Source organism: Chelon labrosus (assembly GCF_963514085.1).
Source record: "Chelon labrosus genome assembly, chromosome: 6".
Classification (NCBI taxonomy): domain Eukaryota; kingdom Metazoa; phylum Chordata; class Actinopteri; order Mugiliformes; family Mugilidae; genus Chelon; species Chelon labrosus.
In genome coordinates, this window is record NC_140342.1 from 1,422,614 (window position 1) to 1,449,090 (window position 26,477).

Below are 26,477 nucleotides of genomic sequence, written 5' to 3' on the forward strand. Positions count from 1 at the left end.
TTTTGGCAATGGCTCATGATGCTTCGACAATCATGTTTCTAAATAATCCATATATTTCTAAATCATTGTGACCATAACAGGATTATCAACCAAATCGGGCAAAATCAATTTCTGTCACATTCTTTCTGCATTTTAGCACCTACACTGGTCAACAAACATGACCGAGGGCAAAAAACACTATTTACTGTACGTATGCACTCATGTGAGGTTATTCATGAGACGAAAAATGTATTTAAATTTACCATAATAATCCTTAATGCTTATATGGGGCTTATGATAAAAAAGGTTGCCATTTTCTTTTTTAAAAAGAAATTCGGCTATTGTTAAATCTGTAGTGGATCAAAATCAATCATTTAATGCTCACACTGAAGACTGAAATGTGAAAGACCCACAAGAACGCAACCACCAAAGACAGCTGCAGTAAAGCATGAGAAAGGAGGAAACCCATTCTTCTTCTTATCTTTATCCTGTAGGAATATATAACATGAGCACACCCACAGGATATCTGGGTTGTGAGTCTGTGACAAACACAGCTTGAGCATGTTTTCATAATAATAAGCTGCAGAATCTTGCAACGTTAAATTAACCATCAGTGTTACAAAAATTACAAAGCAGAAATGATCAAGCATTGGAACACTGGAGGTCTTATGTAACACTGATCAAGCCATACAGTCAAAGCCAGTCGTTGAAACAAGCAATGGGTGCCCAGCCCAAAAAGTGCCACAGTGCTTTTCTTGAAGGGAGGGGGTTTGGAGGGTGTGTGTGTGCGTGTGTGCATGTGTTTGTGTAAACCCTCTCTGCAGGGGATGGATTTGGATCACAGATTAAACATCTTCATATGTGTGCATGCGCGTGTGTGAGAGAGTTAGTGCTTGTCATTATCTGAATATTGGAGGCTGTTTGAAATAGAATGGGGATATACTGTACAGTGTGCTTTTAAATGGGTCAAACTATTAATGTAACCTTCAATTCGGTTATTTTTTTGTGAAAATGTACTTGTACTCTTAATTGTTTTTTACTAAGTGTCTGTGGCATCCTGCCAGTAGCCATAGAACAATGTTGCTTTGAGAGACAAAGCAACATCTCATAATAACTGAGCCTCTGGTTGATACTGATCACCCATTGTACTCATCAAACATGCCACCCATTCTATCAGAAAATAAGTCACTATAATTTTTTGCAATGAAGCAATGCTTATTATGTTGTGTACCAAAATAATGTTGAACGGCCTAGATTAAGCAATCCAGACAGCATTAAGCAACAATTATTGCAAAAGACTGTGGTCTGTGCCTTATAAAACAGGAAAAAAACAAAAGCATGAAGAACTTTGAACTAAGTATAGAACTATTTCTAATAATAGATTGAAACCTGGGCATGCCTACATAGTGACTATCTGCAGGTTGTAGGTATCAGGAATGCAAATGCCCCTCAGAACCTATGATATACACAAAATAAACCTTATGAATTTTTTATATCGAAAACTTACAACGAACGAACAGGTGATATACAGTACCTCCTAAATGTCTTTCAGAATTTTCTACATTTATACACAAAAATTACTCAAAACATCGGCAAAATATATTATTATAAATTGGAAGTGTTTGACTTTTTAGGGTATACAAAAGAATGACTATGAAGCAGAAACCAAACACAATTACTAAACACCGGTTTATTGTTGATAATAAATGGATGAAAAGAGGTTCAGGAGGGTGAAGCAGACGGCTGCAGAACTGGGCTGAGAGAGGGGCAAGCCTGCAAACAGTAGACCTAAAACACGAAGTAGAAATAAGGTTAAATTCCAAAGCTACTGAGCTTGTAAAAGAAAGAAGAGCAAGACAGTGTGGCCTTCATTTCTTGACTTAAAAGTCTAGTGGATAATGAAGTACAGAGATGTTGTAGGTACAGTGAAGAAATGATGTACGGAAGTGGAAAAACAATAGAAAACATTAGGAACAAGGGGAGGGCACAGATGGGACCATGACAAAAGGTAATACTGACATGCAGGGAAATCACAAATCTATTAATCTTGCGTTTGTTCATGATGTTTGGCTGTTATGACTGAGACAGGTAATGAAACTGAGCTGTCATTATTACACCTGTGCCTTAACTGCTGTCACAAGTTAAAATGTCCATTGTGAAAAAGGTCTATTTCTGCTGTAGTTGCTAGGTGCATGATGTCATATGCTAACTCTAGCCCCATTGGCTGTTGCTCTCTCTTTTTCTTTTTGGCCTGTTTCAGATTGTGTGGCGAGCTGAAAGACGAATTGAAGCAAGGCTGAAGAGGGAATGGGGCTTTCTCTTCCTACCATCCTCTGCTTTTCCCTTGGCCCCGTGGAAGCGCTCATCCACACCACTGCCCTGTAGCACACTCATCACTCCCCTTGCTTCTGTCCATTCTGTCACTGCAGTCATTTTCTCTCCATCTTCCTTGATGAATAGGTCAGCCATATCCAAGCTCCATAACCCAGTAGAGACCTCTGACTTAAGGCCAGTGAAGTCAGCCATTGAAGTTGTGGAATTGTTAACAGAACGAGTTCATCCAAGTTCAGCAATGCAAAAGTAAATGTGACTGCAGTACTCCACTAGCCCCCTTAGTTCAGCATCTGACTCAGTCCCACAGGCAGGAGGGATTCATCTCTTTCTAGACTTTCCCTTCTCCACATTGTGTCTTCATGCTTTGGGGGTCCTCCAGTGCCCCTGTCCTCTGTCGACGCCCTTGCACCTGTTGCAACCACGGCCGGCCACCCCAGCCACCTCGCTGCCATGCCGACAGAGACACTGGCTCCAGCCCTGCCAGATAGCAAGGCTGCTGGCCCTGCCGCGCACTTCAGTTCCACCGTACCCCTCCGCATCCTCAACAAGGGACCTGACTACTTCAGGAGACAGGTACAGTGTGAAAATATGCCTGTACAATCAAATCTTGTGTTGAACTTGAAATATTTTGACCATACCTGTTTTGAAGTGTGAAAATATGATTTCTATCTAATACCTATACCAGGACCAGGCTCACTATTATCCATATCCCTATTTCTATTTCTAGTTTGTATTGTTAAAAATAAAAAAAAATTAAAAATTAAAAATTTTGTATTAGTTGTGAGATAAAAAGTACATTATAGTCTTAGTTAAATTAAGGGATGCACCGAAATGAAAATTCTTGGCAAAAACCGAAAACCGAAAATGAAGAGCCCAAGGCCGAAATGCCGAAAGAAATTATTATGCCAATTATTACCACCATTACAATTATGACTTTGACTGTGTACTAACCTCACTGAATTCAATGCTTTGCAATAGCATAAATTAATAGTAATGTTTCAAAGAATAAATCAATTACAAAATTATGAAAATATTTATTTAGCACCTTCCAACAATGCACATTTTAAAATGAAATAAAATTCAAAATAAAATGTTTAACTTGACCCCACTCATGTGTACATTAAATAATAATGGAGCAGAAGCTTTTGCAGTTGGAAATCTGCATCGATCCACTGTGCGGTTAGACTGAGCATATTTGTTTTTATTTTTATTAAGAAAAATGGGTGCACTGCACCTTTAGAAAAATAGCGCTGTTCCTTTAATTCCCTTGGATGTCCCTTGGATGTTTGGATTTCAGGTGATAAATTAAACCCGACATGGAGAAATTCTTTGCAGCTGCACGCCTCTTGAAATTTCAGCATCACATGTTTTTCAAATCGCTATCAGTGGGTCTTTATATAATATTTATATAATACTTTATATATTGAAATACGTCCACACGGCAGACATGCCCGTGCTGGCTGCGGTTGTTGCTGTTTCGGCCGTGTTGTTTCGGCGATAAAAGTCTTTCGGCCGAAATTTTTCGGTGGCCGAATATTCGGTGCATCCCTAGTTAAACTTCATTCTCATGATAAAAACATTTAGTCTTTAACATTAATTGGTATTGACTACTACAACACAGAGCTACTATCAAAAGGTACAGTCACCAAATGAAAACTGTCTTACACAGGAGGACAATCCATGCATTTGTTTTTTGTAAAGAATAGATTTTGTAATTGTTCCTTTTAAATCACAAGGGAGAGGGGGATAGAGTTGTACGACAAGGGGGCAGTGACAAAGAAAGTGTGGGAGGAGGAAGTGTGACAGGGTTGGGTTTAGGAGGGAGGGGTGGAGCTGAGGAACTACTGGATCGGGCTGTACTCAGTGGCTTGTCATTGCACAGTCACAAAAGGTCAGAGGACAAGTGGGAGGTGAGCAGTTTCATCAACAGTATTGTGTGTATTACTTGGGCTCAGTCATTGTTTAATGTCAGTATTTTTCTGAACTATTTTGATTTAGTAAAATGTTATTAACGTGGTGTCACAGTCCTTTCTACATGCTTTACAAAACTGTCAGCCTGAAACCGCCAAAGTAAGCTCTAAGGTGCCTTGAGGAAGGGAAATCTTCCTTTTAAAAGAAAATAACCTTGAACAGAACCTAGCTGGGAAGATCCTGCTCTGCTTGATGTTGGAGGTGGAACAGTGGAAATGGAGGAGAGGAAGAGAAGAGACAGTTAGAAGCAAAGAGATAAATTCATAAATTTGAAACATAGTTGCATAACACATACATGTAGAAACTTAATTACATAATACGTAGGACGCTGGTAATGAATGTAAATCATTCAAAGTATTAACTGTAGGAAAAAGTGTTCTGCAGAGCACATCATCGTACACACAGCCATGTCGTCTCACATACTGAGGTCTGTTAGCTTAGATGCGTAGTTGGTCGTTGTTTAATTACAGGTTTGTAGATAGGCATGAGGTGGACCAGGTTGGTTTGTCTGGTTGGGATTGACCGAGCGAGGGGAGGGGCGAGGAACTGTAGACGTCATTCATTTTGTCCAGAGTAAGTCCAGAGTTTTATTGTCTCAATGTGACATGTAACATTTCTCCTTCTCCTTATTTCTATGAGGATGTTTGGTCACTCAACAGGAAGCAGTATTGCTGTGGCTGGATCTAAACAATAGAGCCATGGCTGAAAGGGTCTCCTGATGCTGAAATAACTAGTCTGAAAAAGACAGAAAACTAATCTCGCCACTTGCACACCCATAGTAGTACACTGATCCAGACCTTGGATTTGTTTGGACGAATGGACATGATACAGGTATATAGAAAATGTCTTGAATTAATGTATTATTTTCTATCTCAGGTGGAACCTAACCCAAAGCGCCTCAGTGCTGTTGAGAGGCTAGAAGCTGACAAGGCCAAGTATGTCAAGAGCCAGGAAGTTATCAATGCAAAGCAAGAGCCGATAAAACCACCAGTGCTGGCCAAGCCTCCTGTTGGCCATGCCCTTCTGTCCAAGAGAGCCTCTGGGATTGGTGGAGGGGGAAATGGAGCCGGGATACCTTTCAAAGCATCCAATAACAATGCCAAGTCAGACACATGTGGAGCAAGCAGTGGCAGCAGCAAACGGGAGAATTTAAACCTGGAAATTCTAAAAAATCTTCTAAACTCATCATCCTCGTCAGGAGCAGGATCTGAAGGACTAGGAGGAGGAGCTAAGAGTGCTGTGCTGGTGAGGTCATCGGGAGGAATGGCCAGGAGTTGGACCCCATCTGGGTAAGCTAATATGTTATGCTTTCGTCTTGTGATGACTAGTTTTTGTGGTCAAACAAGTCCACTGCAAATGGGTCTTCCCCTGAAACATGGCCAATGGAAATTCACTACTGATTTTACTAACCGCAGAACACAAGCCATCGGCTCGCTTATGTTCGTCTATTAGATGTAAAAGTGCTCCCTTCCCAAATGGTTGGGGACTATGGAGCAAAAATGATATTTCTGTAATTTTGATATTGATTGAAAACTTCTGGTGAGTAACATCTTCAGATGTGCCTATTGAAACCCCACCAGTCTTTTAGAACTGAAGAAGCTACTAGAATGATTGATGAAATATCTTCGAGGAACTCTACAAGTCCAGTTACCCTTGTTTGAGCTTTTCGGTTATAGAAAAAGGACTTTCTTCTCTGCCTAATAGTACAAGGTCTGCTTGCCACTTGTCCACACCCCTCACTCTCCACTGCCTCTTATGCATCTGCTATGTGATGACCATGCACATTTTTTTGAATTTGTGAAGATCGTTTGTGAAGTTGCACTACATGGTCACAGTGTTTAGCTCTTAACTCTTTTTAATACATTCCATTTACATATATTTTTTTGCCCCTAGGATGCCACTTACCTATAGATCTACAATGACTCTTAATGAACAACCACCAGACTCAGCCCCCAGTCCCACTACCTCACACTCCCTCCGATCCTTCCCCCACTCTCTGAAGGTCCCACTAATCAACAAAGGGGGTCGTCGCAGTCCACAGCAGGGAGGAAACCTCAACCTTAGCAGACGAGTTCTGGATGAGAGAGGTGAAAAAGTGATTGATCGATCTCGCTCCCCACTACCACCACTGCTCACTTCCCACTCGTCCTCCGACCTTTTGCGACTGTGCAATGGCAAGCCACTCCGTACAGCCCGATCCAGTAGTTCCTCAGCTCCACCTCTCCCTCCTAAACCCAACCCTGCCACACTTCCTCCACCTGCACTTTCTTTGTCACTGCCCCCTCGTCGTACAACTCTATCCCCCTCCCCTTGTGACAACACCACCCCTCAGTCGCTACCTTGTGACTTTGGAGAATCTTCCAATATGTCAGCTGATCCCCACGTGGAGCCTGAGTTCGGTTCGTCTGTGGCACGCCGCCCCTCACTACACAGATCGAAATCAGACTTGTCAGATCGGTATGCCCGGGCTGGTGCTGATGTGGAACGCTTTTTTAACTACTGTGGCCTGGACCCCGAGGAGCTGGAGACGGTTGGTCCAGAGAACTTTGCACGGGCCAATTCAGACATTGTCAGCCTAAACTTCCGATCAGCTTCTATGATATCCTCCGACTGTGACCAGTCACGGCGATCCTCCAATGATGGGCTATCAGATGCGGACGAAGGTGAGGACGAGGAGGAGGAGGCTGGGGAGCGGGTGCCATATGGTATCTCAGCTGTGGAACGAAATGCACGGGTCATTAAATGGCTGTATAGTATCAAACAGGCAAGAGAGACGCAAAAAGTCTCACATGTTTAGGACAAGCACTACAACAGACTGTAGGTACTACAAACTACACCATGTTCTCAGAATTAATAGGTGGACCATCATTTCTTACAGTGTTAGAGACCGTCTTCTTGGGGCTGAACTGAACATTTGTCGAAATGTTTAGATGAATGAATGGATGGGAGAGAAGGATTGACATTTCTTACCGAAGTAGGAAAATACACAAAACGTTGGAAATTTATGAAGAGATGAGGAAAGTGACTCGCATCCTCTTAGATTTAGAAGAAGATGAACACTAAGAATACAAAGGAACAAAAGTTGGACAGTCATTTGAATAAAAGTCTGGAGAAAAACACTCTCTAATTGTAGTTAGGTAATGGTTTCTCTGTGTTCTCTGTATAAACCGACAGAAAAGGCTTGCTTAAGCAACAGCAACAAGAACAAAATGCACTATGATTGTCTAAGGACTGCCTCATAACAAAAGGTTAAAGGCCTTTCTCACAGAGAACATTTTGGCTAGTCATACATACTGTAGGTGTGTAGACATTCCATTAAAATGTAGCCTGGTTTTACACCTTTGATCATTGTTTACCCTCTTTTCAGTGAAAAGGTCTGGTTTTGTCTTGTTTCCCCAGTCGGATTAACATTATCACCTTCCTGCACAGCTAGCTAACTAAGTTGCAGCATCTGTGAGGGGGAAAAAATGGCCGCAGTTTCTGCGTTGACCTATACACCCCAGTTAGAAATTCACATTAGAAGCAAGAGATGAGCATAAGTGCTGTTGAAATGTCCTGTTCACACTGATGCCTGAGGAGCTAAAAGGACGCTAGCATATCCAGTGAGCCTCACTTACTGAAACAAATACAATTATCCAAAGTTGACCCATGTCTCATGTTGTTCCAAAAGTCATTGTGGAGGGATCCCTGTAATAAAATGGAAGCGTGTGTAGTGTGAGTCTGAGGAGTGACAAATAAAAAAAAACAACATATTTTTAAAATAGATTCTGTTGGGAGCGGCACAGTGGAGAGGTGGTTAGCTCTGATGCCTCACAGCCAGAAGGTCCCGGGTTCGAATCCATGGGTTGACTGGGCCTTTCTGTGTGGAGTTTGCATGTTCTCCCTGTGTCTGCGTGGGTTCTCTCCAGGTACTCCAGCTTCCTCCCACCATCTAAAGACATGCTCATTAGGTTAATTGGTGATTCTAAATTGGCCGTAGGTGTGCATGTGAGTGTGAATGGTTGTCTGTCTCTCTGTGTTGGCCCTGTAATAGACTGGAGACCTGTCCAGGGTGTACCCCAGCCTCTCGCCCGATGACAGCTGGGATAGGCTCCAGCAGACCCCGCGACCCTTCACAGGAATAAGCGGTTACAGAAGATGAATGAATGAATGAATGATTCTGTTGGGATTTCCCATTTAAATCAAAATATTTGATTTTTCAATCAATATCAAGGCTGACACTTTAAAAAAGATCTCAAGTTATATTATAAACAACTAACATGCTCTATGTGTTTGAATTCATCTGAATGTATCCCACAGTTTTAGTATTGTTCATGCCATTGAGCACATCTCGGTGCAAGAGAGCCACCATGACCGTTCCTCCTGTGCTTTTTCCGCAATGACAAGTCAAAATGTCCACTGTAAGAAAGCCCGGTGTCATAGTGTTGATGTCTTTGTTCAAACAAACTTTGGAAAAGGTTCTGGCCTTTAAAAATCTGCTTCTGTAAAAATAAAAAATAAAGGTTCAGTGATGTTGGTACACTTTAGGACTATAATGAAGTACACTCAGTGAAGTAACATGACATTTGCTGCGGGTGATTGTTAAAGGAACTACGGATTCATTCAGCACTAGCCTAATCAGTCACAAAGACTCATTAATGTATAGTATGATAATAACATTTCAAGATGATGAGCATCTCAAATGGTGGAACGCTAGCTTTCACTGAACTTCAGCCTATGTTAAGATAGATATTATAAAGGTGAAATGAAGGCCTCGGCGTGTGTGATGAGTGAAAGATGAAGGAAACGGGACAATGACAATAACTGATGTTGAACAGAAACACACAGAATATAATGTATCAAGAATACTTGTCTGTACAGCATTAAAGTTACACTATCATATCATATCACACTGATACAGTAATCTCGTTTTGACCTTTATCAGCAAATATGTCATGAGCCTGTTAATGTCAGACAACAAAACATTTCACCGGAGAGTTTTAGTGTCCTGTGATGGAATAGGCTGTTGCACACTGACAAGAACCTAAAAATTGTTAGGTGTGACCCCCTTTTATGGTGTAATGACTCATAAATGATACAGTCTTAGGGTTCTTTTACGTCTGACCTTTTTGGTTCCGTTTGAATTAGCTCTGTTGTCCTTACATTGAATTATTTTCCATTTAGCATTATGTGATTGATGTCATTCAGTCTTAAACAGACTGTAGACCAAAGAACTGTACCAAGACTTGATCATCTTCCAACCCATCTCTTGCGTGGTGTGGTTGTGGTACAAACTGTAACCAATCAGACCAATCACAGGACTTTGATAGTAACTATTTGTTTTTTAACATGATTTAAAAATCAACTATTAAATGTATGCCTTTTTATAAATACGAGTTCTTATACAACACTGTTTCCAAAAAAGATGGTCTGCTATGTGAAATGTAAATAAATAAAATAATCATTTGAACTTGAAAATATTACAAAAACAACATATCAGATGTTTCAACTCAGAAACACAATTGATTAGGTTCTTTGGCATGAACTGCAGTATGACCAATAGTCACTTACTCCAAATTCACTCTAAAAACACTTAGACTTACTTTTTTTATTTTATTTTTACTGGAAACTTAAATGAACCAAACCAAAGTGTTAAAGTGACCTAACTCGTCAAACTTTTACACATATTTCATATTCCATCACTTACTCAGTAAATTCTTTAACATGCAGATCTGTTGCACCATTCAAAAGTCAAATTAGCAGCCTGAGTATGTCAGTGATACTACAGGACACCAAAACACTCCTTTAAAAACAATGTTAAAGCCTGTCAAATACGTAGACCACCGGACACTATAAACCTACAATGAAAGCAATACTCATGATATAGGGACATACTACAGTATTGTACACCATCGGAAGTTGGAAGGGAAATTAAAATCATCAGCATGTTACGTGTCAGCATTTTCCCCAAATCAAGGTTTAGGTGTTCATAGTGGCCTATGCAGACTGCATCCAACACACATACACACACACCACACGGAACTGCAGCAGTGCTTCTGCATTACATCAAAGACCACTTTAGGCTGCACTCAAAATGAACAACCTTGCCAATGCTCTGCTTCCTCTGTCTGTATCTTTCTGTGTTCAAGTCCTCAAAACCAGTCAGGAAACCTGTTGCTTTACCTTTGTGTGCTCTTTGATAATGAAGGTGGATGGTTGCAATTCACCTCGTCCCTCATCGTCTGTCTACACCTCTGCAAGTGTCTCTGGCGTGTCTGAAGGCCTGAAGCCATATTGGTGTGAATGCAGTGCCTTGGTCAGCATCTATGAGCTGTCAGTGTATCTATCTGCCCCACCACCTCCTTAACCACACCTTAAATCTGTTCAAGGTCTTCGTCACTGTGCCCAACAACAGCACCAAACCTGCTGAGTTTACTTCACTTCCCTGCACACGATATGCATCTGACAATACTGGTGGTATGGAAGCACCAACATCTGAGACAATTATAGTGTGGTTTGGAATACACGTAGCAAAATTATAATGTGTGGGGACGGTGGGGTCAGACATTTGTAGTTTGATGACCATAGAAATGTATTGATTTAAAAAAAATAAATGCAACCAAGCCACATTGAAGACAGATTAAAACCAGGTGTAACAGATCCACCTTAGGACATGGTATGAGAATTTGTTGAAAAGATGTAAATGCATTTGTCTTATCATCCTCAAATACACACTAAACACAGGAATAGCAAGACAGCGCAGTTGTCTGGATTTTATTCAGATGAGAGACACTTAAAATACAAATTTTAAATGTGGTCTATATGCACACGTTTGAAGGTTGAGTATCAGGTATAATAGCAAATACCTTTTTAACCTAAACTTTGGACAGAAAAGTGCCACATTTCAACTATTCAAAAAGACCTTTCAAGGAAACTACTCTGATGACCATAAGGCAAATGTGGAATGAAAAGTTGAATTTAGGATTTATGTAGGACTAAAAAAAGCTTCCTGATGATACGACCTTTACGATTCTAAAACCGAATGATTGATAAAAAAAACAAAAACTGGCATGACTTTAAAACGTTTCCTCCCTGACAGAGACAGTAGTAAGTTCATGTTATAATACAATCATCTCTCTACTATTGATATACAGCTAGATTTCGTGGACAGTTCTGTTGTGTGGAGCTTATTATTTCTAACAAATGAAATCTTGACCAGATCTTGTAATGTCTGAAACCCCATTTCCAACAGTAGAAACAGAGGACTGTGTCTGGAAGGTTCAACATTCTGAAACAGACAATAACCAATGCTCAAGAACGACCTGGTAGGTCTCAGGTAGAAAAAAAAAATTGGAGTTGTCAGAAATTTTTAAGTTTAAATGCATCAATTCTTCCTAAATTGGACTGCAGTGGAAGTGAAGTGAAGCCAGTTAGGGAAAAGTCCTTCACACATGTCCTCGCTCTGAACTCATGGCTGTGCTATCGTGTTCCTGACTTGCCATTTCCCCCCATGTCTTCCCAATATTCCCTATGGAACCCAAGAATTCCTGCTGCTTCTCACTGTCTGCATTTAAAAAGACAATATTGTTCTGTTCTGGCAGAATCAGCATTATTCACTAGGACTTATGTCTTCATGGTGTATGTTCTTTTTTTATCCTTGGATTGACAGTTCTTCTGTGGTACTTAAGTTTTATTTTTCATGTGTGTGGAAATGCTGTAAGAAAAATGTAAATACTGTATTTGATTCTTTAAATAGTATTGTGTTGATTTTTTTTTTTTTTTTTTTTTTTTTACGTCTAAAGGTGTGTTATAAAAGACTGAACAAAAATACTGCTGTTTTGCCATTTGCCCTCAGTTCAGAACTGGACACAAATGTTTTAGAGACTCCAGTGTTGACTATGTTTTTCATTGTGGAAACAGTTACATTATGCTTGATTGAAAATACTGCATTCATTTAATTTTTTTGCATTATTTCAATAAATGGCTTCATTTGTCATCTCTTAACATTAATGTTTAAAGTGTTAACTTCTTAAAATGTGCCTTTATAACTTCTGCTGCTCTCTGACGGAGCAGGTGAGTCAGAGACAGGTAGGGTCAGTCGGGCTGAAGAATGCTAGAAAGTCTCACGTGGTTAATGGTTCCTGAAGTGCCTGCACGTCACCAAAAGTCCTAAAAATCACTGGACTCGGTTCAGTTCAAGATACAGCTCAAAAGATTTCTGATGAATTTCACATTTCACTGGAGAGTTTTAGTGTCCTATGATGGAACAGGCTGTTGCACACTGACAAGAACCTAAAAATTGTTAGGTGTGACCCCCGTTTATGGTGTAATGACTCATAAATGATACCGTCTTAGGGTTCTTTTACGTCTGACCTTTTTGGTTCCGTTTGAATTAGCTCTGTTGTCCTTACATTGAATTATTTTCCATTTAGCATTATGTGATTGATGTCATTCAGTCTTAAACAGACTGTAGACTGTGTGGTTAATGGTTCCTGAAGTGCCTGCACGTCACCAAAAGTCCTAACAATCACTGGACTCGGTTCAGTTCAAGATACAGCTCAAAAGATTAATGATTAAATTAGCACAATTCTTAAATATTGTCCTGCTTGTTAATGTCAGTTTTAAAATGTTTCCGTTTGTCACTGCAGATTTCGTGACTGTATCGGGCTGCAGGAAGCTGGTCACAAAGCCTATTGTGTAAATCCTGCTTTGTGTGGATGAATCAAGATTTCCACAAAAACTTTAATTCACTCTAGTAAACTGATCGTTTACTCAGTTCCTTAATCAACACACAAATCAGCTGGTTGAAAATAAACCAATAAAATAAAATGGTTTCCTCTCATTTCCGATGTGACGCTGTATTGCTTAGACCTGAAGTGGTAGTTGCTGCCATCTGGTGGTTCTAAACACAACCACCATGTTGAGCAACATTTCAAAGCTAAAACTCAAAGAATTTGTAGATTGACAAGTTTAAAAAGACAGTAGCTGTCATAGAAACCACGCCATCTGGTATGCCAATATTGAAGTTTTAGAAAAGATTACATTTTGAGTGTTCATAATGTACAATAATTAATAAATATGCAGTAATGATGTGTGGATGGAAACTCAGTTCAGTTAATATGAAGACAAATTCTTGAAATGCTTAAAACTAATTTCACAATCAAATCTTATCAACTGTGGATATCAATTTCAGTAGTGGTGAGACTGGAATCCAAAGCTAACTGACTAGCTCACGTCCATAGATCCAAGTAGTGCTGCTTAGTCACTGACTTCACTATATGAAAAAACTGACAGAATGATAGTTATGACTGACAAGTGACAGCTGGACACAAAAGCTGTCCACACATGTCTTTTAACTTTAGGTAACTCCACTAGAAAGACAATATACAAGACCTGCCTGTGTATCTACAACCTATAGGCACATTAGGTCACTGTATGTCCTGTTGGCACCAAGAGGAAACAGGAGTGACACAGAGATGGAGAAGTGGCTGGTGGCATGGTAGTAATTAAATGTTTCTGACCCTTTCTTATTGATTGCACTGACCACAATAGCTAGGAATACAATACAATGTAAAATCAGTGTGTCTCAAACTTGCACACCGATTTACACTAGCTTGTTACATCATATTGATATAACTAATGCCAGTCGAATACTTAGTACAATACATATCCTAAATGTCATAATATTTGTATGAGTTGTTAATCTGTTAGCTGTCGGTCAAAACAAATGGGACTGTCAGTGAACATGAGCTGCTTGTAGGCCAACAAAACTGCTATTTCAACATCACAGTCATTGAAAATATTACAGCTAAATTATATTTTATCGATTTAAGGTGTTGCTTGAAAAAATAACAACAAACAGTGAGCACTTTTTAACAAACATACAGTGACAAGGCTGATTCACAGTCCAGGGTTGGTGGTGGAACTGGGGCATAGGGGCATTGCAAAGTTCACTTCAGTAGAAGCTGTATCATTAGAAAAGCTGTAGTTTGCGACTGGAGGTGTTGAATTTCCTCAGTCCATTGATGATGATGGTGATAGCAGTGCTTTCAATAAGAAAAAAAACAAAACAAGCGCTGGTTCTCCCCTTATGTGTGTGTTCTGAATTGATACAGTATTTAAAATATCAATTTATTAAAGACAATTAGGCACTTTGTGCCTTTTTGAAGCTACACCAAGATTACCGTTGTTTTTTCACCGTTTCACTGTTGAACCAAAATTAAAGGCGTGCGACACCAGTGCCCCCTGGGTAACGTAGTTTAAGTTCCATTATGAGTCCCGTTTGCCCGACTGTGGTGCTGACACTGTTAAGGTGTCTTAAGAGAAGGGTGACTTACAGTGATATAACATGTTCAGCGCCTTCTGAACAGTAATGTATTGTGAGATAACGTATCACCTGTTAAATGTCATTTCCTGTTGCTTGTTTTTTATATTTCTCTGATTAGAGCACCCGACAGCAGCCTACCGGTCTGTCATTTTATACTGTTTGGTTTGGCCACACCCCCTTCTTAATATGGCTGCGGTACGGACAAGACGGAAGAAGAACGTTATTTGGCAGTGGTCACGTGACCTCACGATCCGGAAGAGAAATGCAGGCTCTGCTCTCTTGTTATTCATTCTTAGGTTCCCTGTTCGTATTAGTTCTCTGTCATACACCCGTTTACTAAACGGCGTTTAGTGCAAGTCGTCCAACAGTAAGTAATAGAAAATAAGAGCTGAATCCCACCTAATGCCTGCTGTATCGGCTCTTAATTTTGTGTCTCTGTAGGGATTCAGTTATTTAGGAATATTCAGTGCAGCTTCTAAGGTTATCTCTCCCATTTAAACAACCATTTGCAGCTCTGTTATATAGCTACAAGCATATCAGATTGAGAAATGATTGATGCATACTTTTGCGGCTTGTTTTTAATTTGACACGGTACAACCGTAACACGTATTGTTTGTTTCTTACACCTTACAGAAGTGAGGTAGGAAGTAGTTTTCTTAACTTCAAAATCGCAATACTCTTTGTTGATAAGATAAGATAGGACTTTATTCATCCCCGTGGGGAAATTAGGGTGTTACAGCGGCAGGAAACAACAGTGCAAGATGCAAAAAGATACAAAAAAATAGAATACAGCAGACAAATATGTACAAAAATATTTACATACTGCATCAGGTAAAAATTACAGTGGCTAGTCAGAAGTTGAAACAACCAACTTGTGTAGGTTGAGGGCTGAGGTGTTAAGGAGGTTAAATATGTATATTGACAGTGACATTCATGAATATCATGAGTAAAACAACAAACTCCAATAGGAGTTGTATTACCAAGTATTGCAACTAGAAAGATGTGAGATAATGGTTGTATATACTGTGCTCTTGTATGTCCTGAAAAGAAGCTCAGCAGCAGAAGGGCTAGGAAAATGCTGATGTTGTGGTAAACTGATCAGTATTTTAACAAACCGGTGTTTAAAAAAGAGCGTTTAAAAGGCTTTACAACCACTTTCGTCAGTACTGTACTGAGTTTCAGTACTGTTTTTGCTTGTTTCTTTGTTTTGTAATCAAGGTAGCTATCAGATTCAGGTTTATTTGTCATGTACAGAATTAACACAAGTTTAACAGTGCAATGAACTGGTCAGCTCACCCATAAGTAGTACAAAAAGTAAGAGCACCAGTATAATTACCTCCTCCTCCTGTCTCATCATTGGCTGTGATGAGGCCCAGAATGGTTGTGTTGTCAGCAAACTTAAAGATGGTTTTAGACATGAGCCTAAAAAAATTGCTCAAGTAGTGCTTCCACAAAATTAATTAAAAGGTATTTCTAATTCTGTACAATTCAGAGGAAAATATTAATTAAATAAAGAGAAATATTGAAACGTTTTACTTGCAGTACTCTTGTTGTGTATGCATGCGTTACTTTTCAGATAAAGAAAATCTATTAAAAAAAAATGCAAAAGGTTTGCAGATGTGTATTTGAAATGACACACTCCACACAATGTGCCACACGGATAAAAAAACAAAAACATGAATACAATTTAAACTAATACCTTCATATTATGATTAAGACTAATACAACTAATAAGACATGTGAGCTGAAAGACAGCTAGCCAAGAGAGCTGTTAAAATGGTTCTAAGGAACTATACATTGGCCAGCTGCTATACTACAAAGCTGCCTACACTTACAGTAAATACATCTGCAGTTATCGTTTTTTGATAGGGGGATACTAAGCAGTAATACTGATGTACTTTGGTTTTACTGTAACTGTAATTTAATATTTGCACAAATTTGGCACAAGGGAGACCTACACAATATTAGGCAGGTGGTCATAACGCTGTTGGATCATGGATGTTTTGAAGTGAAAAGCTCAAAGGCACAGTGTCACCAAAAATGACAATGACAGATGTGGGGCTAGTAACATACCCCAATCCGCCCCACTTAAACAGTTTAGTAGAACGCAGACCATAACAATATGTCAAAAAAAAGTAAAGGAGTCTAAATACTTGAATGCACTGTATATACTGTATGTGTGTGCTTAAAGTATATACAATATACATTTGTGTAATAAATTACAACCCCCCACACCTTGCAGAGATGAGCTGTTGTACACTGGATGAGGAAAAATTCCGTCACTGGTGCCAGCTCTTCCTCCTACAGTCAGAACAGCTGAGAGATGGGTGGAGATGGGAAGTGGTCCAGGTGAGGACTTCTGTGTTGTCATACTTAATACTATAGACACAGCATGAAAGCCTGCTGTTCCCTATGAAAGTGTCCAATGGTAGTTTCTGGTCTGTTTTTAGGGTTCAGAGGAGGGCTATCTGAAGAAGACTGCTCTTAGGTCAGTTACCGTTGGCTCAAGCCCAGCACAGAAACCAGAAGAATCAAGCTCAGAATCAAAATCATTCATTTCCTGTCACTCCAGCCTCGAACCACAGGTGAAACTTTTGTCTTATTGTGCTTTATTCTCCAACTGAGCCTTTGCTGAACAGTCTCGGTGAATGTGAACACTTGAGTGTCAGCAGTTGGTTGGTACTTAAGATAATAAGATAAGATCTGTTTTATTTATTCCACGGTGGTGAAATCTGCAGTGTTGCAGCAGCACACTACAGGTAAAAAAGTGAAAACCCAAATAATTACAAAAAATAGAAAATCAAACACAATGGATGTTGTACATATGAGGTCTAATTGGAGCAGGTTTGGTTGTACAGCCTCACAGCAGCAGGAAGGAAGGAACAGTAATACTCCTTCACACAGCGTGGGTGAAGGCACTGCCCAGTGCTGTTATAGCACCATGGAGGGGTGGGATTGGTTTTCCATCAGGGAGGACAGCTTTGCTATCATCCTCTGATCACACACCACCTCCACAGGCTCAAGAGAGCAGCCCAGAACAGAGCCGGGCTTCTTCACCAGTCTGTTCAGTCTCTTTTTGTTCGCTGCTGAGATGCTGCTGCTCCAGCAGACCACTCCATAGAAGATGGCTGATGCCTGTACGGAGTCATAGAAGGATCTTAGTAGTGTTCCCTTCACTCTGAAGGACCTAAGTGTTCTTAACAGGTAGAGTCTGTCCTGACCTTTCTTTTAAAGTGCCCTAGCATGGTCAGACCAGTCCAGTTTTTTTTAATTCAAGTGAACAACCACGGACAACAATAGTCCACTATCTCTTTGTCCATTCCCTGGATGTTCACCGGTGTGTGTGTGAAAATGAAATAAGTAAACTGCACTAATTTCACCACCTTTAATAATTGAGGCAGGTCATTTCCTAACTTGGGAACCATTTCAGAAACAACCACAGCTGACTCATTCTCTCTTTCTCCAGTCTCTCCATGTAACCCCAGGTGATAGTCACAGTATCAAAGGCAACATAGATGATGAAGATGATGGGGTCTGCACAACGACTGAAAGCAGCAGCCAGGTGCTTCAGTATGAGTATCACATCTTGTACTCATGCTGCTACAATACTCCTGTGCTGTATTTCAGAGCCTTCACTCTAGGTTAGTTACATATGAGACCGTGACAGCACCAAGTCAGTAAAGCATTTCTGCACACTATTAATTTGCAGTTTAGTAACCCCCTCTTACCAGCTGTCTGGCATGGAGGTGTACATATTCTTTGGGGTTTTGAGGTTGTCATTGACACTGATAGAGATTAAAGAATGTACATAGTAACTAATTCTGGGCTGAATGTCCTTCAGAGGCTCCTTTTGGAGATCTTAAAAATGCTTGAAGATAACCTAAAATATTGCAGAACCTGAGATGCTCTCCAAGAAAGAACACTAAACTCTGCTGGATACAAAGTTTGAGGGTTTCTACTACAGTTCACAGAATTTGCTCATGGTGCCAACCATGCTGCCCCTCTGCCAAGGTCTTTGAACAGCAGCTGAGGATATCTTCCAAGCATCCTCTTTTCTGGCAGAGTCTATCCAGTTGAAAAAGCTAGAAAGAATCAGTAAGACATGATGCACCGACTTGACCAAATGCTGGGATCATTATGGTTTAGCCTTCCAGTTGATCTTTCTGCAGGTTGTATGCTCTCGTAGACAGATTTATACTGCTTTGTCTTGGGTAGAAGTTCCCACAGCTCACTGTGTTTCCATGGCAGAGCTGGGTTTAGAACACACTGCATGCTTGATACTCTACTGTGAAGGCTGGGACTTTTGGGGGTGTGAAACGGGGCTAACTTCATATATCAAAAAGGTTTGTTCCCTTGGGAAAGGAGAGGGTTTGTATTCCTTTTCATATTCTATTCAGTATTTCACAAGAATGCACTCTGAGATCTTTTTACTGCTTCTTCTATCCTGTGTGTTAGAGGGGAAGAGCCTGACTTTAGAGGAGGTGTGGCGCTTCATTCATCCAAATTTCAGGCTTCGTCTTCAGAGCAGTCCTCTGAATATGATCAGTCAACAGGTAAATGCAGCCATGAGCTTCACTTTGATCGTCTCTGTCCCTGAAGCTCCACTGACATCTTGTCTCTGTGTCTGTGTACCAGGAGCATCCACTGCTGGGTCAGCCTTTCTTTATGCTCCACCCCTGTAAAACAGAGGAGTTTATGAGGCCTGTGCTGCAGGCATCTCAGGACCTGCACAGGTAGGATCACAGCTGGATTCATTGGCCTATACGATGTCCTGCTGATTTTTTACTTGTATGTCTTTCCAATCATTCTAGGCTGTAATTGGGAATTAACATGTGTTTTGAATAGAGTTGGATTTAGACTGTCTGTGCAAATTCATTCAGTCATTCAGGTGAATCGTCTTCAATAATCCAAAGCAGCCCTTCTACGTGTGTGCCTTAACCACTTATAACCACTTATTTGTGGTCTTTTATCTGATAGGTTCCAAATTCTAGTGTCATTGCGTACATGCAAAGTAGGAAACACCGACAAAAGCATCGGGTTTAGCAGCAGATGCAGTGTCTAGCATATTGGTTTCAACTCTAGAGTGTTGGTTGGTTTCTTGGTGTACTGGGTGAAACAAAAATGGAAATGATGTACAATATTGTGAGAGTCCGAGGTTCCCAGCGACAACACACCATGGCAACAAGTATGTCCCTTGGAAACATGTCTGTGACAGTATTTAGTTATGTTTTCTGTTTTTGCACCTTGTCCCTGTGTCCCCTGCAGGCTTATGTTCACTGAAAAGCTGCATATAGCCGGCAGCATTTTCATTAAGTTGATGACAGTTTTCCATTCATTAATTCATTCATTCAGTTGAAATACAATATAGGCATCCACATGTCCAGATGGTGCAACCAAACTATGCTTAGTGACTTCACTCCATACATTATTGTCAAATATTTCATTTTAATTGTGTCAATTGTGTTTGTGTTGTGGGGCAGGCCAGTGAACTATGTGTTATCATGGCTCAGTGCGGTGGGACCTGTGGTGGGTCTGGACATTCCTCTAAAGTACGCCACTCAGCAGGATGAGCCAGACTGAAGCTGCACCTGCTTTTCCTCGTTTTGTGTCAGCAGCACTGTGGAACTGGGTTACCAGCCAAGCAAAGCAAACTTTCCTATTTCCTCAAGACGTCAAAGAGGTGCTCGGTCATGACAGATTTCTCGTGAATTTTCCAAGCTGTTTAAAGGGACAGTCAACTGAGGGTATGTAAACTTGACTGACTGGAATTGTGTGAAATAAGTGAAGAATCTGTTTATAATTGTTAACTTTTTACACATCTGTGATACTTGTACTTATCCTGTTGTGTTTTTTTTTTTAAATAAAACTTTGTACTCCACTACATGTCAAGGGAAAACATGGTGCTTTCTTTTTTGTTTCTTAATTTTTGCTCAGAAAACTAACAAGGAATGGCTCAGGAAGGAGATGTGTTCTGTCTCGAAGAAATTAACATACTTGATATGAAAAGTGCAAGACACAGGGGTGCTGCATTTAATGACAATAAAATAAAATTTAAATTAATAAAATAAACAGTGTGAGAGATGGCATTAACTCTGTTACACTTGTAGATATCAACTCATACTGAATGCCTGAAAAGGACTGTTCCTGCTGAAAAACATTAACCAGTCTGATTCCCCACTTAAAGCTCTTAACATACTGGTGGATCAGGATTATAAGAAATACTGATTTCTAATTCCAACATTTGAACAATGCATGCCTGGATTGTCTGTATTTGCTGTTAATTGACGTAGAGACGCCAGTTGATGACACTGTAGCTCACTCATCAAGCCCTGACAGAAGCATTTACTCATTACCTTACATGTTTGGGGGTATTTCACAAATCCAGTCTCAATTGTGTTTGTGTGCAGTGTAGTGTCTCCACATCCCAGGGTATCTCTGTCACTGCCACAAAACAAATTACAACTTGACAGATGCTTTATGAGACAGAAAACTTGGAGCTGTTTCAAAAATAGTAAAGTACTTATATTTTCAACATGGACACTGGGATAACCTCAATGTTGACCTGTAGCATAACACTGAGGTTATCCTAGTGCCCATGTTACCAATTCATAACACGGTGAAACAAACACGAGCAGGCCAAGCCCTAAATTAATTGAACAACTCTTCTGACAGTCTGTTGTCATTGTCATAGTTATCAGCTTTGATTTCCTCTGACGTTTCGCTTTGCCCTGTTTTGTTTCTTTACCTGACCTGCCTTTTTCATTACCTCTCGACAGCATCCATGGACTCTTGTTTAATCTTATGATAGTAGTAACATGTTTTGCACAAACCAGGACCTCGTGAAGAGACAAGGAATGCCTTGTGATAGTCTAGTCTGTCTCTCTGCATGTCTTTTAGCCTTAGTCTTTATTATTATTATGCATATCGTTATAGAGGATGGACAACAAACGGAGAGAATCTCAGTGTAAATCTGTTTTTAAGGTTGACCAAGGATCATTCAGGTCCAGTGTTCCCTCTGACTGAGTATAGATCAGACTTAATGTCACCAGTAAAAACAGCAATTTTGGCAGGACTGGACGGTGCAAGAGGTAAAGTTGTTTTCAGTGCGGGTAGGGGGCTTCTGACTGGTCCCAAATTCCATTAGTTCAGCTGTCAACATCAGCACCATGAAGTCAGGTTGGGATTAAACTGAAAAGACAGAACACACTGAGAGCTAAATCCAGAGGATGCATGTAAGTGGAAGTAGTCATAGACTGTTTTGCTTTTAAAAGCAGGTAAACTCAGTGCAGCCAGTTGGAGATGGCTAGAGAGTGTGAGAGAGATTTGCTGTTCCAATGTAGCAAATAAAGCAGTATGCTGCTACAACACCGATATTATTTTTAAAGACGAGGAGAACACCAAGGCAGATCGACTCATGATGTAAGTAGGTAACAACATTTGAGTTTGCGTCATTTTGTGGGACTTTTTACATCAGTGTATTAACATGCAATTTGTAAGATTTAGGTCTTTGACTGTACTGTCCTGGTGTACTCTGTACATTGATCTGTGACCCAGGATAAATAAATTTAGAGGCATTTAGCTTACGCATCTTATATTTTTTGAGTTAAGTAGAATTGAACAAAAATGTCTAAATAATATATATATATAATAATATAATATATGTATATGATAGAATAACTCTCCATCTCAAACCTGGTTACCTTTGACATCTTTATTTACTATATACCTATATTCAGGTGATTTATTTTTAATGGCCTGCGTTTGTCATTGAAAACATCTGTCTACTGATGGATATTAAAGGAGAATGTTTAAGTTGATGTTATTCTTGGTTTTGCCCTGCCTTCTAATTCTAAAATTCTAAAACATGATTAAACTCAGCAATATATGACGCACAAGTTGTCAAAACTATGGAAGTAAATCTTGGAAGTAAATCATTTATATTGTAAGTCATTTGTCATCATTGTCTATGATCTGCTAAGTTTAGACTGATGTACTGAGCACCTTTCTTCTACTCTCCTCATTGCATTGTCTATGCTCTCTTTGTCTCTCTGTCTCTCTCTCATCTCCTCCTCTTGTTCTCCAATCTCCCCTTTTTATTTCTGTCCCTCTGCTGGGCCAGCCTTCTCTTATTCACTCTGGGGGTGTTTCGGGCTCTGGTTCTGTAAAGCATCTTGAAACAATTTTAATTGATATTTATGCAGTATAAATAATAATTTATTAAATGGAAACAAACCTTGATCTGAACATGACATGTCTCTCCTTTTCCAGAGGTGTAAGGACAAACTGAACTCATTGGCTATTTCAGTCATGAATAAGTGGCCCGGGATTAAATTTAGGGTCACAGAGGGCTGGGATGAGGTTGGCCGTCATTCTGAAGAGTCTCTGCACTATGAGGGCAGAGCTGTGGACATCACCACCTCGGATCGAGATAAGAGCAAGTATGGCATGCTGTCCAGGCTGGCTGTGGAGGCGGGTTTTGACTCGGTATACTGTGAGTCCAAAGCCCACGCCATTAAGGTATTTTACATGGAGTGCAATTTTTAGGTTGATTCAGTTACTCTGTTGAAATGCAACATTTATCTGTTACTTTTACAGTGTTTCTTTGTTTTTGGCAATCCTAGCATATAGGGCAACATTTTGTCAACTCTGTTAATATCTTGCAGCAGCCTGTCAAGTCTCGTCCTAGATGAGGTCATGTTTTCTTGTATGTTGTCTTCCTGTTTTATTTTGTTGTTTATACCCTCTCCTGTCGTTTCAGGTGTCTTGACTTCCTGTCCTCATGATCTCCCTTGTGCTGGTTGCAGCAGCCCCGTCCTGATTGTTTGCACCTGTGTCATTTTTCCTTCCCCGTGTATTTAAGTCTTGTCCTTTGTGTTTGTCATTTGTCTTATCTGTTTTTGTCAAGCGTCTCGACTGTCGTGTCCTGTAAGTCTTGTCTTTTTTTCCTGACTGCTCCGTTCAGAATAAATCCAGTTTTGTCACTTACTCTTTGAGTCGTGCTTTTAAGTCCAGCTGCCTCTGAGTCATGATACAGCCAGTGAATTTGATAAGAATAGCTCGAAGCTGCTCATATTTTTTATTTATTTTTTAAAAAGGAAAACTGTTCATTTTGGAGTCAATGAACTTAGTTCATAAATAAAATGTGAACTATGAACTTGAACTAATTCACTTTTATCTGTGCGAACTAAACTTTGAACCAGTTCTTCTTTAGTGTGAACTTGCACAACACTGGAGGTCAGACCCTTTGGACGAGAAGGCCTGGCTCACAGTCTTTGCTCTAATTCATCCCAAAGGTGTTCTATCGGGTTGAGTTCAGGACTCTGTGCAGGACAGTCAAGTTCTTCCACACCAAACTCGCTCATCCATGTCTTTATGGACCTTGTTTTGTGCACTGGTACGTACAGTACGTGTCCTGCCACTTAGTGGCTGAGTTGCTGCATTCCCAATCGCTTCCACTTTATTATAATACCACTGACAGTTGACTGTGGAATATTTAGTAGTGAGGAAATTTCACGACTGGACTTGTTGCACATCCTATCATAATGCCACGCTGGAATTCACTGAGCTCCTGAGAGTCAAATGTGAAGCAAATGTGGGACAAAAAGATCAAAAAGCCCATTCATGCAAACCTAACAAAAAGCGCAATGGTATTGCACAGCTGACAGGTAAAAGGTGTCTTGTCTGGTGCAAAATAAATTATGTAAAGGCTCAATCTCTGTGGGGCACATGTGCACAAGTGTCCATCATAAGTGAGACATGGAAGTTCCAAAACTTACCTTATGTATCCATAATATCAGTGACCTGTTGAGAGAGGATAAAGTACTGGACTCAAGGGTAGTCAGCTAAAACAGTCGGGTTTGATGAAATTCGAGCTCCAGTATTGGGGGTTAGAGACATAGCACAAAGATCCATAATAGGTTTAATCTATTAAGGAGATCATGAGAGCTAGAGAGAGTCAGAACAGAGAAAAAGTAGCTTTGCTCAGAAACTCCTTCAGGTTGGAAAGCCTGAAGCACTGCTAAACCAAATTCAAGGAGCTGCAAACAAAAGTGTTACCTACCCTATCCAAACCGGGTGGACATCAGTTGTAGTCCCAGGGGGTCAAGTGCAGTGTATTACATGCTCAGTCAGCATTAACCTCAAAATGAAAACTGAAATGCCCTTTGAGCCAGAGGAGAAAACTCCATTCACAGAAACCCCAGAATTTTCTTGCTGTAAGTTAGCAGTGATCCCATGCAAACACCCTTGTAGTGTGCTATGATAACCAACAGATGGTGGTGTTTACCAGTGTCAGCTGCTCATGCTCCTGCCAAAGCTGGCAGAAAGGCTATACAGGTTTTAGGGAAGTCAGACATAATATTCAGGAGGTTACAGTGCTTCGCCTTTCTCTGAAAGGTTTCATTCTCTGGGTTCTGTAAGGAATCTTGTGACAATTTGTATTGTTATTGAAGCTATAAAATTTCATTTCATTTCATTTAATTATACAGCATAAAACTCACCTACTGAGGAAAATATCAAAGCATGTATGAGACTACCATCTCATTAACTATACATGATCCAATAATGTGTTAAATAATCACACAGTGACACAATGCTGGATACACCCATGTATAAAAATGAAGAAAAATTAAAACAAAAAGACACATACGGTGGTACACAGTGAAATTACAAAACTGGACCAAATTCTTTCAAGCGTATCAGTTCCCTTCTGGCATTGTTTCAGGATATTTAATGTTTCCCATGTTTTGAATACTACACTGCTACATACTGAGCCAGAAGAATATAGATTTTACAACCATGTTGAGGACACATTTCTGTGTTCTGGCTTTTTGGTCCTATGAAGTCTTACATATTGTATTATTATTACTGATAATGATATAATTATTACATGATCATTATTGCTATTATAACTGTTAAATTGACAGCCCATCTTGTCAGTTTTCTCTGGCTACATTCTGACACTGCAGTGGCCAAAGAGCTCAGTTTTCACACTAGATTGCTTTCTGATGGTATTAGTAATCAGCGCTCCTCCCAGTCTTTAATAATCTCTTACACAGCCTGGAAACATGTAGAGGAGACGTTGACCCAGCTGAGAGGATCTTTCTGCCATCAGCAGGTTTCGCTCTACAGGACGCTGGCAGATGATGGAAAAAGCCCTTCAATTGACACGGAACAACACAGACGGTCCAGATCCCATCTCAGCACTCACATCCTCCTTCACCATCCCCAAGCTCCTCTCCCTCCCAGACCTCCCTCTCCTCCTTCCTGTGCTTGTCCATTCAGCTGAGCTGTTTGGCTCTGTTCCCGTTATTTAATGTCGTTCTCTTCGTAGACAGCATATGTATATATGTAAAGTGGAAGCTTCTTCCTTTTATACTCAACATCAACACTGCTGCTAAAACAGAGAAACAAACTACTTTTTTATTTTTATTTTTGTAATTTGATTGTATTTTAAGATAAAATACAGACCCAATTTGAAATGGGTCTTAAGTTTTTCATGTTGTTGCAAAGCATTTATGTACAGTGTTAATTTATTTAGTGTAAAATATATGACACCACTCTCTCTTTCCGTTCTTACATTAACAACATAACCCGTTTAGCCTGTTTTCACCTATGCAATATCTCCCGTCTCCGTCCATCCCCCTCAACTGATACTGCCACTCTGGTCCATAGCCTGGTCACATCCCGTCTGGACTACTGCAACTCCCTTTTATTTGGTTTACGGACAAATCCATCCATAAACTACAACTGGTTCAAAACTCCTCACTACAACCCCCTCCATGAGTCACATCACACCGGTCCTGCAGCAATTCCACTGGCTTCCTGTCAAATTCCATTTTACCTACAAAATCCTACTTCTCATCTTCAAGGCCTAAAACAACTTCGC

At 40.1% G+C, this 26,477-nt stretch overlaps 2 protein-coding genes across 3 annotated transcripts; both read left to right on the top strand.

The window, feature by feature from the left end:
* Positions 1-2,383: 2,383 nt before the first annotated feature.
* Positions 2,384-12,236, top strand: fam110b (family with sequence similarity 110 member B). Its single transcript, XM_084546628.1, has 3 exons — positions 2,384-2,886; positions 5,161-5,573; positions 6,178-12,236. The coding sequence occupies exons 1-3, from the start codon at positions 2,764-2,766 to the stop codon at positions 7,079-7,081; spliced, it is 1,440 nt and encodes a 479-aa protein (XP_084402754.1). The 5' UTR covers positions 2,384-2,763; the 3' UTR covers positions 7,082-12,236.
* A 2,607-nt stretch (positions 12,237-14,843) lies between these two features.
* Positions 14,844-20,476, top strand: atg10 (ATG10 autophagy related 10 homolog). Of its 2 annotated transcripts, XM_084547336.1 has the most exons (7): positions 14,844-14,957; positions 16,833-16,939; positions 17,041-17,175; positions 18,057-18,231; positions 19,046-19,143; positions 19,226-19,323; positions 20,071-20,476. In XM_084547336.1, the coding sequence occupies exons 2-7, from the start codon at positions 16,835-16,837 to the stop codon at positions 20,168-20,170; spliced, it is 711 nt and encodes a 236-aa protein (XP_084403462.1). In that variant the 5' UTR covers positions 14,844-14,957; positions 16,833-16,834; the 3' UTR covers positions 20,171-20,476. The 2 variants fall into 2 exon arrangements, with proteins under 2 accessions (XP_084403462.1, XP_084403461.1); XM_084547335.1 differs by lacking the exon at positions 14,844-14,957 and having other exon boundaries at positions 16,328-16,939.
* The last annotated feature ends 6,001 nt before the right edge of the window (positions 20,477-26,477 follow it).

Coding starts and splice junctions, on each gene's coding strand:
- fam110b (XM_084546628.1), top strand. CDS start 2,764: ATGCCGACAGAGACACTGGCTCCAGCCCTGCCAGATAGCAAGGCTGCT. Junction 2,887..5,160: donor CTGACTACTTCAGGAGACAG/GTACAGTGTGAA, acceptor TTTCTATCTCAG/GTGGAACCTAACCCAAAGCG. Junction 5,574..6,177: donor AGGAGTTGGACCCCATCTGG/GTAAGCTAATAT, acceptor TTTTGCCCCTAG/GATGCCACTTACCTATAGAT.
- atg10 (XM_084547335.1), top strand. CDS start 16,748: ATGCACTGTATATACTGTATGTGTGTGCTTAAAGTATATACAATATAC. Junction 16,940..17,040: donor GGAGATGGGAAGTGGTCCAG/GTGAGGACTTCT, acceptor GTCTGTTTTTAG/GGTTCAGAGGAGGGCTATCT. Junction 18,232..19,045: donor TTTCAGAGCCTTCACTCTAG/GTTAGTTACATA, acceptor CCTGTGTGTTAG/AGGGGAAGAGCCTGACTTTA.